We start from the raw sequence: 17,761 nt of genomic DNA on the forward strand, positions 1-17,761 counted from the left end.
ACATAGAACAATATACAGGACTGTCTCAGAAAATTAGAATATTGTGTATTCTAATTTTCTGAGACAGTCCAGTACATCATTATTGTATGTATTTTTTTTTGGGGGGGGGGGGGGCGCATAATTGTAGGACATTGACGCTGATAGACAACCTATTCGTTTGAACTGGGAGGACTGGCCGTTTGACTGCACTAGACGTCCAATCCATTCGCACTGTGAGGTGGTAGTGAACTTATATTCATTGTAATTCGTGCGTTAAATTTAATGGTGATGACCAAGGGTGTAGGTTTGGTCTCAATATTAGTAGGGACGATATAACAGCATAACCTGCATGTACACCTGGTGCTGGGGACGTGACATTAATAAGACAAGGCTGAAAAAGCATTTTCTGCTCTTGCACCCTTCTTTAAACTAAACTGCTGTATTTTCAGCCAAAAGAACTGTTGTGTTTGATAGAACAATATGTCTATATGCTGCCATAGCAGATTCATTGCGCAATAAGCCCCCAAGCTATTTTTAACTTGTCCGTTTTACCCTGGAACCCCTGTTTACGGACGTTGCGCAACCGCTTTTGTTTCAACCTAGCCATAAAAAGTACAAAGTAATTGTATTATCTGAAATGTCTGTCATTTTTAGCTTAGAATCCTTAATTGATGTCTAATATTTAGTTAAAAAAAAAAAGACTTTAAAAAATGATTCACTCGCATATTTTAAACTTTTAAACGAAAAATGTCACAATGAAAAATTGACGTCTGTAAATAAGTCATGGATATCTACCTTACAACTATCGCTTAATTGTATTTTTTTTGTTACTGTCGAATATTTTAGATGATAAATAATCGATCCAAACTATTTTTTTTTTTAATTTAAAAGGATAAATATATGAAAATCGATTACTCTTTGATGTCTGCGATTTCTGCATCGTGACCCTTGTTATATTACCATGTTTCACCCATAAAATCCCATAAAAGGTAAGTACACAATGATATCTCGTTAAAATCATGGTGTCTTTATTTATGCTCTCATGTGCTCTCACCTCCAGTTAGGGTTTTGTTGTCTATTTTTTTTTTTTTTTTTTTTTTAAATGCCCTCCTGTTCAGAATTTTTCTTCCCCCAGAAAATTGAGATTTTAAGTTTTCCAATGATGTATCACACATGCATATGGGACAATTTTGAAATTTGGGAAAATTGGGGGCCTCAGAGCGGAACTTCAAGTCACCTGAGTGTTTTCTGCCTTATACCAAGGTTCATGTATACTGGCTGAGGTGATACACCGTTTGATTCAAACTTTTGTTTTCAAAAACTACTCAAGAAACATTTGAAAACTTCCAGAATAAATGCCTGGATTTTATTAGCAAATTTAAAAAAACATTAGAACATAATTTAAATTACATTAACATCCACAAAAAATACAAATTTGTTAGTAATCTCTTAACTAACCAGGAATGCAAAAAAATAAACATTTCCCTTGAGACCACTCATCATTGTCTGTCTAAAAAACGTCTTAGTCGGGGAATAACAAAAATAAATAAAAATATAGCCTTCTTTCAGGTAAAAAAACTGCTTTTGTCCACAAGCACAAGAACCACAAAGAAAAATGAAAGCTCCTTTGGGTTTCTTTAAGACAACATTTAAATAAAATAAAAATGAAAATTCGGGCGAAAGGGGTAAACCTCGGTTCACTACATTTCTCACAGTTTAATTAACGTTAACAGTAGAAAACACGTACAGGTGGACCCTTCTTTCTTAGCAGCTTCCTACGAGAGTTTTGCAGGTTAGCAAATTCACACAGTTTGATGTAATGCTAACTCTGTTGCAGGACGGACTGTCCGTAGCGAAATTAGTGGTGTGTTCCCCACTTCCACAACGTTGATGTCTTTTGACATTACTTACAGTGGCTGCTGCTGGCCCATCCCAAAAAATTTTAATATCCCTTCTCTTCAAAGGGGGTGGAGGGGGCGGCATGTTGTCGACATGTATTTCTGTCTGGGCTGTGAGTGCGTGTGTGTGTTGGTGGCGTGGGGGGTTTCAAGTCATCAGCCAATCAAATGTGCGTCTGAGAGGGAAAAAATGGACCGGCACACTTAGCAAATGAAAAGGGGTAAATATAAGTCTGAAAATAATTCAGTTAATAATGGCAGGGTCAATTCTATCCTTACAACATATGAGAAGACGATCTAAATGACCTATATAACTGAAGTCATTATATAATGCAAATAAAGTTGGTGGGGACAATTTAAGCATCCTGAAAAGTTGGTAGTGTTATGCCCCTACCATGCCGGGGTAAACCTACGCCCTTGGGGATGACTGTTGAGGACATTTGCTTCACCATATTTTTTGTGTAAGAAGATTTTATTTTAAATCCATATCAGCCAGCACTAGATATGTTTTATTTAAAATCATTCCTGAATCTTGAACCTTAAATGTTTCATGTTAAAACTCTTCAATAAACCCACAGCGAGTAAAATGAATTATTAAACTGGGTCTGGCTTTAATGTGGATTATGTGTTCAGACAGCAAATGGTCGTTTGTGACCTCTACGTTATGAATGCATAGTAACAAGACGTAATTTGGTGTCAAATCCAACTAGTCATACAGATCCAAAGCACTAGGGGGCAGTATTAGATTGATGGGATTGAATTTGAGGGCAATATCTTGAGTTGTTGCTTCTGACAGCTGCTGTTTATTACTCACTTGGTCACAGGGGATATTGCCAAAACACGCATATGAGCAGGTTTATTCTCTGGGAATCAAACTTTATGAGTCAGCGCTTGCTGTACTCCCAAGATGTATTGAAACACAAAATACGTAAGAACACTACTATAACCCATGTAGTGCATTTCCCTCGCACCTTGCGGAGAGCTGAATAGGCTCATTACCTGTTGAGGACAGAAAGCTTTATCTTCATTATTGCATTTTTTTCTTTTGCCCAGGCTCGTAGCTGGCTCTTTCACAATGAAATTACACAGCTATTCTGTTATTAATTGAATTTTAATAAGAAGACAATGAGTGTAGAAGTGGAGGGAAATTAATGGATGGCAAAATAAATGGATTTTTTTTTAGTCTCAGTGGAAAAAGCAGGCACACAAGAAAAGCGATTGTAGCAGTATAACATGTTTGTCATTCCACCTGTGTTCCGCAGAGCCCTGAAAAGGGTGCTCATGTATTATTGCCGTCTGGGAGCAGAAGTCAAAATTGACTTGGCATTAACCTCGTCCTCCTTATCTCTCCCTACAGTATAAGAATGCAGGTGTGATAGAGCTGGAGGCCTGCGTCAAGGCAGTGCGAGTGCTGGCCATTCAGAAAAGGGCCAGGGAGGCTTCAGAATTCCTGCAGAATGCCGTTTACATCAACCTCGGACAAGTAAGGAATATTTTTGAGGCTGGCAGCTTTTCTTATTTCACTGGATGAGTCTTCTACTAGAAATATGAAGAGTAGTTTCCAACATAAGGACACCAGCTATTCATTGTTTTGTAGCTATCTGAGGAAGAGAAGATCCAACGCTACAGCATCCTTTCTGAGTTGTATGAACTGATCGGCTTTCGGCGCAAGTCGGCGTTTTTCAAGCGAGTCGCCGCCATGCAGTGCGTCGCGCCCACCATCCCAGAGCCGGGCTGGAGGGCCTGCTACAAACTTCTTCTGGAGACGTTGCCTGGATACAGTCTTTCCCTCGACCCCAAAGACTTCAGTAAAGGTAGGACGGTGTAAATTGAGCATCATCATGTCAAAGATTTGTGATGAGATTGTGTTTTTTTTAGTGGACTACAGATATAAAACCGATAGGAAAGTCTCAAATTTTGATAAGTTTCGGATATACTTTTCATAGTGGAATGAATTAGAATAGCGTACTGTACGAAAGCTATTTTTAGACCGCAAGGCTGAGTGACGTCACCATCCTAAACCGGAAGGGGGGGGGTCAACATAGGAGCGCGCTCGCATACAACCCATGCAAGTACTGCTTGTTTTCTGACGGTAATCTTTCAAAAAAAAAAAAAGAACATGCCGAGTAAACAGCGCTGCTATGGAACGTGTACAAACGACTCTAGACATTACAACCGTCCACATATGAATATAAAACATACGTTTTCTTCATAAGTTCCCCAAAGATAAAAACTCAGTGAGGAAAAAAACTGAACAATGCCAGGCGTCCAAAAGACCAGTTTAACGCCAGCTAGGTGAAGCCATTCACCTTCATATACAGTAAACATTTTGTTGGGGGCCATGCTCCTACAGATGACAATCCATTGTCTGCCAAGAAGAAGTAAGCCATTTTGATATTTTTGTGGTATTTTTTAGCGTGGCGTTTTGCCATGCCGCTTCTCTCTGACAAAGAATGACCTGAAAAAAAAAAAAATTCATTAGGGGTGAAACGGTACACAAAAATCTCGGTTCGGTACGTACCTCGGTTTTGAGGTCACGGTTCGGTTCATTTTCGGTACAGTAAGAAAACAAAATGCAAAATATAAATGTGCTAGTTGTTTATTACACACTTTTGTGCTTTCAACAATAGGAACAGTAGCCTATACAAAGCTAGAATTTTGCTAAAAAAGTAGCGGGTATTTAAAGATAATAATCCAACAACAATTTGCCTTTCAGACCCCGCGTATTGGTCAGCTTTCTTTCTGAAAGCAAGAAGAAAAAAGAAGTCCTGTGCTAAAGAGAAAAGCAATCCCAATGACAAAGATTTTAACATGTATTTTACAAATGAAATGCCTCGATGAATTTTTTTCCTTATGAACGGTTTTCAAAAGCTTTATTGGTGGAATTTCTCAAGTTAAAGCGCCACACAGAAATTAATAAATTTAAATGTGTAAGTACGATCTGTATATTATTCTTATTATTTAAATACAGGTGTTTTAGTTCATTTCAATTTATTTTATTTAAATGGGCTATATTTATTTTACTATGTTTTTGTATTTTACAAATGTGATGTAGTATTCATTTATATTGTATACTTTATGTTGTATAACTTTAGTTCCTATGTGAATATTAGTTCCTACTTGTTTTGTTGCGGTAGGAGGGTTTTGTATTGAATATGGGGCCGTGTTGGTTATTATTATAGCAGAGAAGACAACTGTAAATCATGTCTGATGTTTCTTACTGTCCTACCGTGTTGGTCCTCATTATAGTAGGGAAGACTGAGTAAATATAATCTACACAAAGAAACTGTAACCCGATCGACTCACAGCCTCGAAAAGTAAGGGTTACATTACGTCAGAAACTCGTTTGGTACGCCCCTGTTCCGAACCAAACGCCAAGTACCGAAGCGGTTCAATACGAATACATGTACCGTTACACCCTTAATATTCATATATCACAACAGTCATGAAGGCCTATTTTTCTAAAATCTGACATGAGGGACAAACGCAAGTTTGACCCCCTTAGCAACAGTTATTAACGTCATGAATATTAATGAGCAAAGGTGACATGTTACGCGTGGCACGCTATTGCCATTTCATCAAAAAGGAGAACAACCTGCAAAAGATTTACTTGGTTCTGTAATATAAGACTTCTTCAGTGTTCTTGATCCACTCCCATTCAAAATGCATTGGACGTCATCACCGTCAATAGCAGCTATTTAGTTAATTGGTTTACAATCAAACAAGCATTTAAAAAGTCAATTTTCAGTTTGTTTGATGTTACTAATGACCAATTTAGAATGCGTGACTGGTAGTAAAAGATACAGCTTTACCAGACAAAGACCCATACAGACGTACTTGGGTTTTGCGTCTTTCCAGGAGTGCCTCTTCAAGCTTTTCTGCATTCAGGCAAACACTTGAACACTTGAGCGCACAAAAGAGAGACTGGCCGCTTTTGTCGGGCCTCTGTGACAGGCCTCTCGGATTCGGCGACTCTCAACCCCCTTGGCTCTTTGCAGCCACTCCACAGCCTTTTGAGCGCTCGCAACATAAAAGATTGAACACAAGGGCTCAGGGACATCCGTGTTATCTCCCATGATCGCTATTTAAGAGACACGGAGAGAGGATTTGTCTTGTACAATGGCTCGCCTCGTTTGCCCTTTTTATGCAGTGAATAGCAGCAAGCTGCAGGTTGAATGAGTCTTTTAATGTTGCTACACAAGGTTTTACTATCACTATATAAACAGAAAAATATGAAGCGTGGATGTGGTATGCCTTTATTGTGTAAATAAAATGGATCATATCAAGTAGAACACAGTCTTGTGATACTGGTTGACTTGCCTTAAACAAAGGTGATTGGAGTAGTCAAGCAAGAGTACTTTTATTTGGAACATTTCTATTGAAATTTCCATTGTGTTTACTTTTTTGGGGTCACTTTTGACCTGTTTAAGCCATTCACTCCCATTGACAGTGATAGTTGTCAAATTCACTTGGATGGCTGACATTGAATGATCATGTTTCAATGTCCTTGGACGTCCATCAATGTCAGTCTGTTGGACTGAAAGCTCCCAGTCCGATGGATTGGACAGCCATCAAGGTCAATGGTAGCCAGTAGCAAGTTAATGTATTAAATAGATAAACGCTAACAATAGAAGAATGATTGGTGATCTGTTTCACTGAGGGGCCGTTTACATGGTGACTCTCCGAAAATACGAAAAATTTCAAATTTGCATTTATATGGGCCCGTCTCCATTCGAATAATGTCGCAATTCCGTATGAAAACGATGTTGTATTCATGCCAAGCCCTAGGGGCCAGTGCAGATTTACAAGGCGACAGCGAATGATGCACTTTGACCCCACCAAAGTTCTTCAGCCCGGAAAAAATATGCCCGCCCACTCGAAGCAATGGCATTTTTCTTTTGTTCAAAAAGGCACAAAAATGGAAACATTCAACATATTTAATTTAAAAAATATTATTAAAATGGTAAATTAAAGCCAACATTCCGCCATATTTGCTGTTTTAATGTTTAGTAGCACGCTGCGCACGTCCAATGTGACGTGTACGAGTGCTGACGTTATCGGCGTGGTCTTGCGCCGCGGGAACCTTTGATATGCATGCCGAGGAAGCCACCCGCAATCCCCCGCAATCGAATTCTTCCACTTTGGAGGCAGGATTCAGAATTTTTCGTCTTCGCCTTCCGTCTTCGCCGACACCATATGCACGCGAGGCCACTCCGTAACACAGTCATTGCATCTTCGTGTCGCAGTCACCATGTAAACTGCCCCTAAAGGTGATTTCACACGAGACCAAGAGGACCAGGGTTCGGTTGGAGAGCTACCTCGCAGCAATACTTGCAAATGAGTTGTTTAAAAGTTTTAGCATTCACTTGAGTAGCATCACGTGGACGAAAGGCGCACTCATTGATTCGACAAATAGATAAATAGAAAAAAAACCTCCCTCCTGGGAAAGAGCGTGGAGCGTCAGCGTGGTGCTGTGACACTGCATGTAAAGTAGTATATCAAGTCGCCTCAGGCCGGGTCGCTCCTTCCCGACTCAATGCCAAGCGAACATGACTATACAAAAAATGCATAGGGGAAAACTTAAACCACAAAATGGAACAGCATGGTACCCCATAGGGGTGTGACAAAATATCGAAATGGTGATATATCGTGATATTTTGTATCCCTAAAGGTTATAGCTCCTGCCAAGAATTGAGATATCGTTTTAAAAAGGTGTCAATGTCTAAAAAAAAATAAAAGGGAACCAACAAGTTGCTACCAAAATCTTCCACCATAATAGTGTCTCAGTTAACTCTAAGGCTGCATTGACGGTGCACGATGCCCAATCCTTTTAGACTGGGGGTTTTCAGGGCATTTACAGGTCACTTGCGGTTGCATATATAGGTCATTTCCCTGTTGAGTTTGAGTCACTGCCTATTCATTTGAGTGATTTCCAGGTCACTTCCTGTTCTGTAACTCAAAATCAACAGGAAGTGACCCATAAAATACCCCAAAATCAACAGGAAGTAACTGAAGATCAACAGGTAAATGACCTTAAATGGCCCAAAATTAGCTCATTGACTGCCACTGATGGCATTAGTTCAATCCTATTCTACAAATGTATCGATAATCGTTGTATCGTCAGATGATCGTTATCGTGAGCTTTGTATCGCAAATCGTATCGTATTGTGAGGTACAAAGAAGTTCCCACTTCTAGTACCCCAAGTCACACAGGCGAGAGGCTCCGTCTGTCTATGCCACTGTCACTCTCACACGGTACGTCCAGCAACAGCATGAAAAACACAACCGCCACAGTATAACCGTGTATCAAATGCAACTGCTTAGCCCAGCACAACAAAATTTGAGCATGGCTAATCATCTGTCATCTTGCCATTGTTGATTTTGAATAGGATGCATGTTGTACTTCCGCTTCCAAGAATGCCCTGCGTGTACCGCCACAGCCTGGAGCTACACAGCTCCAGACTGTGACGCTGCACATAAAGTAGCAAAAGCGGACCCTGCTCTGGCTGCATTCACAAGCGAAACCGGTTCCGCTTAAAGCGGATGGAGACAAGTGGGATTTTAGGGGCACCTAATGATTCAATTACGATTCAGAGGCTACGATTTGATTATAAATCGATTATGTACGCACTCTCCTCCCCCAGCTATTAGCTGCTTTTAATGTTTCGTACATTAGTTTAAAAAATTGTACAAAAATCCTCTCAGGCTTAAATAAACTAGATGCAATGAGGAACGGAGTGAGAGTAGCTAAACATCATGCTTGTCATTACCCGGCCCCTCGGGTAATGACAATGCTCAACTCACGGCTTCAGCTCAACTCATGCCGCGAGATAAAAAAACAACAACATACCTGACTCCTGTCAACAGCTGCTATAAACTATGTCCACATAATGGTACGGTAGATATCATATTTATATAGGACTAGATGCAAAATAACAGACTCTGTGGCGTTAGCAGCACATGTACAAAAAGCTAGATGCGGGCGTTAATAAACGGCCGCCATCTTAAAGCAGTAGACTTCCCTGCAAGGCTGTTGTAGCGAACCTTCCAAGCGAACCTAATTAACTTTTTATCTAAAATACTCCTAAATCGGCAAAATATTGACTTGAATCTATCTTTAAAATAGTTTTAAAACTTTGACATGTCATAAGTAGACAGAAGGGAAATTATGGAATAACGGGAGCAATTTTAAGAACTTTAACGGTTGATTCACAACATTAAATTAATTGAACGTAGTTTAAAGCTGCTGATACAGAATGGGGATTTGAGAATATTATTTATTGTTTTAACAGTTAACTTGATACTGAAATAGTCGTTTATTTAGGCCTGCGAGGCTTTTTACAGTTTTTGTAACTAATATACAAAACATTAAAAGCAGCTAATAGCAGGGGGGTTTATCAATAATCGATTTATAATCGAATCGTAGCTTCTGAATCGTAATCGAATCGTCAGGTGCCCAAAGATTCCCACCTCTAATATTGAGTATTGAATATGTGTATTTTTCTGTTGTACTTTCACAATATTAAGACGAGTGTCGTCCCATAAAAGCAAGAAAAGACCAAGCCTTGTGGTTTATGGAAGTGCATTCATTTTTAGCCGGCTGTTGGGCAGTGCAGAATTGAAACGCACTGTTTTGTTCATGTCATTATGAAAAATCTGGTGAGATCAAAGGCAAATCTATGTTTAATCCACCACAACTTTTTTTTTTTTTTTTTTTTGAAACCTCCAGGTGTTCAAAAACTCAGGTTATACATTTAAAAAATTATATTTATTTATTATCGGTTATCGGTATCGGCTTTGAGGAGCAGGAAGATATCGGTATCGGTTTCAAAAAATGGATAATGTGCACCCCTAATGGAGACCCATGATTTTGAGCGGACCAGAGTTTGTCCGAACTAGAGTTCGAATGCGCGTTCACATTTACAAAACAAAGTGGACTATCTGAAAAAAAGAACTCTGGCCCGTTTAAAACCGACCAAACAGTGCTAGTGTGGAAGCGCCATAAGCGTCAATATGCTAAAGCTGGACATTGTAAAACCAGTTCATTTTTGATCTGATCTGGTTTGTGTATCACCGACAATGGTGGCCAGTGCAATAACTTCTAAGGTTCCACTGTGTCCTCTCCTTTTGAATTCTGCTGTATCACTATTTTTGGATGACTATTAGGTTGAATTTCAGGCCAGGTGTATCACAGTATATCTATCAACTCATGAATCAATTCACAGATACGAACACGCACACCAAGTATGTAATTTAGAAGAGAAATTGAGTGTGTGGGCCAAGAAGGACCTCATCAAATTTTGGTGTACATCCAACTCAAGGTGCGATGAAAGAGACATTTTATGTATTTGGGCACACAATTCAGTCAATTTGCCATTATAATACAGACAAATGGGTAACCATGGAGGTTTATAGTTTGGTATAGATCCAAATTAGGATTGCTCCTTCTGCAAGGCCAAGTGTGACTGTGCACTGGTGGGAAGGAGTGTTGTCTGCCTTGAGGCATTTGTGAAGAGATGTAAGTTTGTCAAGCAGTGCAGTCGGTGATGCATTCTAATGAGGCGGATGCGCTTGACGGCGATGTGGCACTAATGTCTTTTTAAGTAGCTCAACACTGTGCTAAAATCCCCAGCGAGCTCAGCCTTCGCAGTACACTCGTATTCCCGTCGCAGTTTATCTGGCAGCTCCCCTTTTTTCATTATTTTTCGCTTAATGTTACACTTACTAGATAGTCCACAGCCTGCAATCACCACTTATAAAATCAGTTTTTTAGGGACGGGTTCAGTCGACAGATGGAAGTCAGCTAATTTATTTTTAGGCCGCTTCATGTTTGCAGATTCACAATGGATAGCATAGCTCGTGAAAGAATCGCGTTAATGTTCGAGAGGCAGTAGAAGCCAGAAGGAATAAACTTGAGGGGGGGGGACGCTGACAACTAAAAAGCATCTCGGATGTGATTCGACATTATTGCAAGTCGTGTTTCAGCGAGATTGTTTTCCGAATATTCGCCCTTCTATCCTCTGCGGTCCCTGTCAGCCTCCCCTCCTGCCACATCCTTTTCCTCTTGCTTTTCTTTCTTTTTCCCACTCGGTGAGTCAACAGCGGACAGCTGGGAGCGAAGCAGGCAATCTCGTAGGGGGTTGCTGAGGGTCTTATGTAACGCTTGGTTTCAGCCTGGTATGCTTTTAGGGTGTCACTGGCTGTGGTGGTACCACGCTGAAGGAGCACTTTTGAGTCGTAAGTGAGCTCAATAAATAAGTTTTTTAGCCAGATGTCACACAAGAAAATAGCATTTGAGAACTCTTCCATTACCACGCTAAACTGAGATATTTACTTACAGTGGGGCAAATAAGTTTTTAGTCAGCCAATAATTGTGCAAGTTCTCCCACTTGAAAATATTAGAGAGGCTTGTAATTGTCAACATGGGTAAACCTCAACCATGAGAGACAGAATGTGAAAAAAATCCCCAGAAAATCACATCGTTTGATTTTTAAATAATTGATTTGCAAATTATTGTGGAAAATAAGTATTTGGTCAATACAAAAAGTTCATCTCAATACTTTGTAATGTACCCTTGGTTGGCAATAACGGAGGCCAAACGTTTTCTGTAACTCTTCACAAGCGTTTCACACACTGTTGCTGGTATTTTGGCTCATTCCTCCATGCAGATCTCCTTTAGAGCAGTGATGTTTTGGGGCTGTCGTTTGGCAACACGGACTTTCAACTCCCTCCACAGATTTTCTATGGGGTTGAGATCTGGAGACTGGCTAGGCCACTCCAGGACCTTGAAATGCTTCTTACGAAAACACTCCTTTGTTGCCCTGGCTGTGTGTTTGGAATCATTGTCATGCTGAAAGACCCAGCCACGTCTCATCTTCAATGCCCTTGCTGATGGAAGGAGATTTTCACTCAAAATCTCTCGATACATGGCCCCATTCATTCTTTCCTTTACACAGATCAGTCGTCCTGCTCCCTGTGCAGGAAAACCAGCCCCAAAGCATGATGTTTCCACCCCCATGCTTCACAGTGGGTAAGGTGTTCTTCGGATGCAATTCAGTATTCTTTCTCCTCCAAACACGAGAACCTGTGTTTCTACCAAAAAGTTCTATTTTGGTTTCATCTGACCATGACACATTCTCCCAGTCCTCTTATTAATCATCCAAATGCTCTCTAGCGAACTGCAGACTGGCCTGGAGGTGTACTGGCTTCCGCAGGGGGACACGTCTGGCAGTGCAGGATTCGAGTCCCTGGCGGCGCATTGTGTTACTGATTGTAGCCTTTCTTACTGTGGTTCCAGCTCTCTGTAGGTCATTCACTAGGTCCCCCCGTGTGCTTCTGGGATTTTTGCTGACCGTTCTTGTTATCATTTTGACGCCACGGGGTGACCTCTTGCATAGAGCCCCAGATCAGGGGAGATTATCAGTAGTCTTGTATGTCTTCCATTTTCTCATAACTGCTCCCACAGTTGATTTCTTGACACCAAGCGTTTTACCTATTGCAGATTGTCTTCCCAGCCTGGTGCAGGTCTACAATTTTGTCTCTGGTGTCCTTCGACAGCTCTTTGGTCTTGGCCATAGTGGAGTTTGGAGTGTGACAGACTGAGGTTGTGGACAGGTGTCCTTCATACCGATAATGAGTTAAAACAGGTGCCATTAATACAGGTAACGAGTGGGGCCTCGTTAGACCTCATTAGAAGAAGTTAGACCTCTTTGACAGCCAGAAATCTTGCCTGTTTGTAGGTGACCAAATACTTATTTTCCAATCTAATTTGGAAATAAATTCTTTAAAAATCAAACTGTGATTTTGTTTTTTTCCCCCCACATTCTGTCTCTCATGGTTGAGGTTTACCCATGTTGACAATTACAGGCCTCTCTAATCTTTTCAAGTAGAATAACTTGCACAATTGGCGGTTGACTAAATACTTATTTGCCCCATTGTATACAATGCAGTTTGTTTCTTAAAATTCTGGAAAAACTAGGAAACACAGTAAATAACAGGTTATTATTTTAAAGCAACACAAGGTAACCTTTCAACCTTTATAAAATATTTTGATAACATACAGTATGTGATAATATGTCGACTGACAACTAGTTGAATGACACCTCTTTTGTATCTTGTGCGGGTCTGTATCGCTTTCACCGGCACTTATTAACTTTGAAGAGGGTGGCAGGAAACCTGCCACATGGGAAAAAAAAAAAAAAAAAAACCTACAAATGTACTGACTGCTTTACGGCATATGTCACTTCCCCCTTTCCCCATTCATTGTAAAGACTGAAGTCGATGCGTAAGCTTTCGCGCGAATTCTGCAAAGATGGCAGAGCAACAAAAGAGACAAAAAGTTTTGTCTGAGAAGGGGAAAAAATCCTGGCTTTCACTCGCTGGAGTGACGCCATTCCCCCCCAGTCAACACCATCGTCAGCAATTGGGGGCGGGGTGGCCACACTATGCCACACGGTTGCTAACCGCCATATGCTATTGTTTAGCCACAACTTGGTTCATTGCCTTATTACTATTAGGCTATGTCTACACTAGGACAGATAATGGCCTTAAACATCTAATTAGTTGGACTACATGGCATGTCAGCTACACTAGTATGCCTATTTTCCGGATTAGTTGTCACACTGATAATGTAGGCGGGTAACATTACCCGCCGCTTAAAAAGGACTGCTGTCTTTGTACAACAATCGGATACTAAGGAAGGGACAACATGCAGTCGTCATTTTTAGTGCGGCATGACGGCATCGTAAACAACAGAGGCGGATGACCGCTCCTGTTTTCTTTCCCGCACATTTTTCTTGAACCTTCAAACTACGTCGCAATAATATGCTTCAATGCCCATTTGTGGTACTCCCATCGTGGATGACGCGGAGATGAGCGTTTTTTACAGAGCTCGTCTCCCGCATTGTCTCCGATCAGCCAACTGTGGGGCTGGCCCCTCCCAACTTTGTGCAGACCGAAATGAGTATATAAAACTGCATAGAGGAAAAATTAAAACCCGCAAAGTGACCTGCGTGGTACCTTCAGTCAAAGAGGCACTTGATTATTTTTTTTTTTCTTCCACGACATTTCTGCCTGTCAAAACTAAAGATGTCCCGATCGATCGGCATCACGTCATTTTCAAAGTATCGTAATCGGCAAGAAAAATATCGGACATGACTTTTATATACATATATATATATGTATGTGTGTATATATATATATATATATATATATATAATTTAAATCGTTTTCTAATTGTATATAACGTTACAGACAAAATGTCTTGCACTCATCCAGAGTAGTTTTGGCTTAAAGTAGGGCTATCAAATTCATTGCGTTAACAGCGGTAATTATTTTTTCTTAATTAATTACATTAAATAATTAACGCATGCGCTGCACGACCCACTCACGCATTGTCGCGTTCAATCTATAAAGGCGCCGTTTTACCATTATAAAGAGCTAAACGCAGTGTATAATGAGTAGAGAGAATTCTGACAGCCTGTGGAGCCTTTTTTTATTTGGCTAAAACCTTACATTCCCTCTCTCAGCAATTAATATTACTGTGGGAGGCAATGTGGGGAAGAAAGGTGGTAGTTGATCATTTTCTTAACACCCCATGTTCTGTCCCAACACAGAGAAGATATATCAATTGGTCCCCCTACGCACAGTCATGGTTGCACTTCCCATCATGCATTTGGGTTGAATGGCTGCAGTATCATTTACTGAAAGCTCAACAAATGCACTAGATGGCACAATTTAATCACAATATACAAAGTCACATTTATCCTTTAAGAATTACAAGTCTTTCTATCCGTGGATCCCTCTCACAGAAAGAATGTTAATAATGTAAATGCCATCTTGAGGATTTATTGTCATAATAAACAAATACAGTACTTATGTACTGTATGTTGAATGTATATATTCGTCCGAGTTTTATTCATTTTTTTCTTAATGCATTGCCAAAATGTAAATTATCGGGAATGATTAAAAATTGAATCGGGAGCAAAAAAAAAAGCAATCTGATCGGGAAATATCGGGATCGGCAGATACTCAAACTAAAACGATCGGGATCGGATCGGGAGCAAAAAAACATGATCGGAACAACCCTAGTCAAAACTGTTGCCACTAATATGCACCAGCACTCCTGGTTGCGGCTTCCAGGAAATATACGCAGCGCCACACCATTGCTCCTATTTACTATCTTGCAAGTGGTGAGAGCGCAGTTGAGCATCGATTGTAACATCCCAAGTCACGATGTCAGGCTTCCATTGTTTTCTAAAGATTTATTCCATTCACAACTCGGCGACTGCTCATAAAAGCCGAGCGTGCTCTCCATTCACTCTAGCTCCCGCGTGATGCATTTAATTGCATTCACGAAAAAAAAGTGATCACAAAACAGAGTTCTCGACCCCTGGTCTAGAAGGTGTAGTAATTTCGAAATTTCACGCCGGCGAGTAATGAGTTTCCAGTTCAGAGGTAAACTGTGCGGGCGATGACATAACATAACATATGCTGCTCCTTTCAACGCATGCGTAGTTTGCGCAAAACGACACTTTGCGGGTGTGCGCTGGTCCTCATGGGAAACGCAGTGCTGGTCTTCATGGGAAACGCAGTTTTCCTAGAGGCAAAACACTACCACTTTTGTCAAAAATTGACCAAAAGTCACAAATTACCAAGTGTTTCTTTAATTGTGCATTAACTTCAGAGCCACCGAAGTTCAGACTTTTGTCTGTTTCTGCTTCTCAACAGATTTAATTGAGAAAGGTTTGCCTTGATAGTAACTAGGGTAGTAGTCCAAACATGCAATTATTTATTGTCTTTTACAAAACAAAACAAATCCATAATGATTGGAACCTAAAAAACTAATTAAACACAACACTGGTTTGGCAATTGTTGAGCTGCATTGTTAGTGCACATCTCTTAAAACTGATCAGTACACGTAGCAGGGCTTTTTTAAAAACCAGTATTTTGCCCCATCCGTCAAGAAAAAACACTCAACGTCAACACCACCTAGTTTGTAGGAAAAATATCATCCACACCCAACAGCATAAGATTTTTTTTTTTTTAACAAATATATTTTTTTATGTGCATCGAAGCACAGAGTGAATAACAAAAAGTAAATAAATGGTTCGACAATCATATTTTATCTGTTTAGCCCTTACCTTGTGAGATGTTCGTGAACAGTTAGCATGTTAGCACGGGTCGCGCTCGGGCACTTATGTGTTTGTATATGTGAATTATATACGAATGTCCTTAATACATTCGCGATATATAAGTGATGTTGTAAAATTCTAAATCCTCCCTGAGCGTAAGCGCAGTCCCTGAATCTAAACACGCGTCGCACATATGACGTTTGACTATTTTGTCATTTGTTGCAGGGAGTGATGTTTCGACTGTTAAAAAAAAAAAAAAACACAAAAACAAAAAAACGCAAACCCCGGTAATTAATGTACACCTGACAACGTATCAAACGCAGTATTCGTAAATCTTCACTTTGGTCGGAGTTTTTAAAAAAAAACCTTTAACTAATTTGCTCCCTAAAACGTATAAATACGTTCTATTTTTAATTATTTCAATTTCCCAAAAATGCATTTATACGTCTTTTACGTTTTTTTCTCACAAGAGACATCTCTTGGTTCTGATGCAAGTTCGCTCCAAAGCACAATGCCCAAAATCCATTTTAAGGCAATAAAACTGGCCACTGGAGGGCAGTAGCGCATTTGGTAAAAACTCATATCAGACCATGAAAGGAAATGAATGAAGAGATATAGTTAGGAAATGGAAGTTGGAAGAAGTAAGAAGCGTGAGAAAAATGTGGAGAATGATGTAAACACAGGACACATGCCCCACACAAGTTCCCTAGGTGAATTCTGTTATGAGGTAGTGGTCTCTACAAAAGAAAGATTCCAAAAAATCTATCTTGATGAGACAGACAGGCGGTGATGAGGGAAAAACTTACCCAGTCTACTGATCCAGCGGCGGCCACAACAGCATCATCTCTCAGTTCAGTAGTTTAGTTATGTGTAAATAAATTGTTACTTTGCTATCAAAAGCTGTATTTGTCTTGTTGTCTATATTATTTTGTTGACGCAAAACATTATTCAGATGTTTGGGATGTCACAAAAGCAAAAAATAGCTGTGTTAAAGTCAGTTATGTTTGAAATGTATGCTTTTACAAAAAGCTCACTTTCTCTTGTTTTTTCATCACAAAGTGGAAAACTTCTCAAACTCAAACTAATGCTGATTTCTAAAGAATGGAAAAAGATATGAACTATCTTTTTATCCTGCTGAAAGAAGAGAGTCTAATCTTTCTTTTGGTGGGTTCCATGTTCATATAGCAATAGAACAGAATTTTCTGTGGGCCGTGCAAAATCAGTCAAAATCCAGTAAAACAGCCGAGAGCTAAGGGGGTTGCTCCGATGAAAATGGCTGGGAGTGAATGAGTTAATATCCAAAATGTGCGTCTGGATAATTGGCCAAACCGTAAAAAAAGTTTTCGTTTCGCAAGATACCCTGCTACATGTGGACATGACCTAAAAGCAGTCGCTCCAAAACATTAGATGTCATCAGCGAGCCTCATTGGGCTGATGACTTTTCTCCTTTGTCATCGCTCACAGGCACTCATCGAGGCTGGGCTGCCGTTCAAATGCGCCTCCTGCACGAGCTGGTGTACGCCTCCCGCCGCATGGGTAACCCAGGCCTCTCCGTACGCCACCTGTCCTTCCTGCTGCAGACCATGCTGGACTTCCTGTCTGATCAAGGTCGGTGGACCACACACAGAGAGTGAGAGAGAGAAAAAAGTTGGAAAAACGGTGTGTTGCTCCTCGATTACATGTTCCATTTAAACCCTGTGAGGTGCTTCTTATACCCAGGCTTAAAAAAAAAAAACATTGAGAAACAGCCAC

General features: G+C 40.3%; 1 protein-coding gene across 3 annotated transcripts in view; it reads left to right on the forward strand.

Moving 5' to 3' along the window:
- Positions 1–17,761, forward strand: part of trappc9 (trafficking protein particle complex subunit 9) — a 280,127-nt gene that overhangs the window by 15,939 nt on the left and 246,427 nt on the right. For all 3 annotated transcript variants that reach the window (XM_057828240.1, XM_057828241.1, XM_057828242.1), the window contains 3 exons: positions 3,235–3,360; positions 3,475–3,691; positions 17,474–17,617. In XM_057828240.1, the coding sequence (XP_057684223.1) occupies positions 3,235–3,360; positions 3,475–3,691; positions 17,474–17,617 (487 nt within the window). The remainder of the gene's footprint in view (positions 1–3,234; positions 3,361–3,474; positions 3,692–17,473; positions 17,618–17,761) is intronic.

The sequence above is a fragment of the Corythoichthys intestinalis genome, chromosome 22 (genome assembly GCF_030265065.1).
Source record: "Corythoichthys intestinalis isolate RoL2023-P3 chromosome 22, ASM3026506v1, whole genome shotgun sequence".
Taxonomy (NCBI): domain Eukaryota; kingdom Metazoa; phylum Chordata; class Actinopteri; order Syngnathiformes; family Syngnathidae; genus Corythoichthys; species Corythoichthys intestinalis.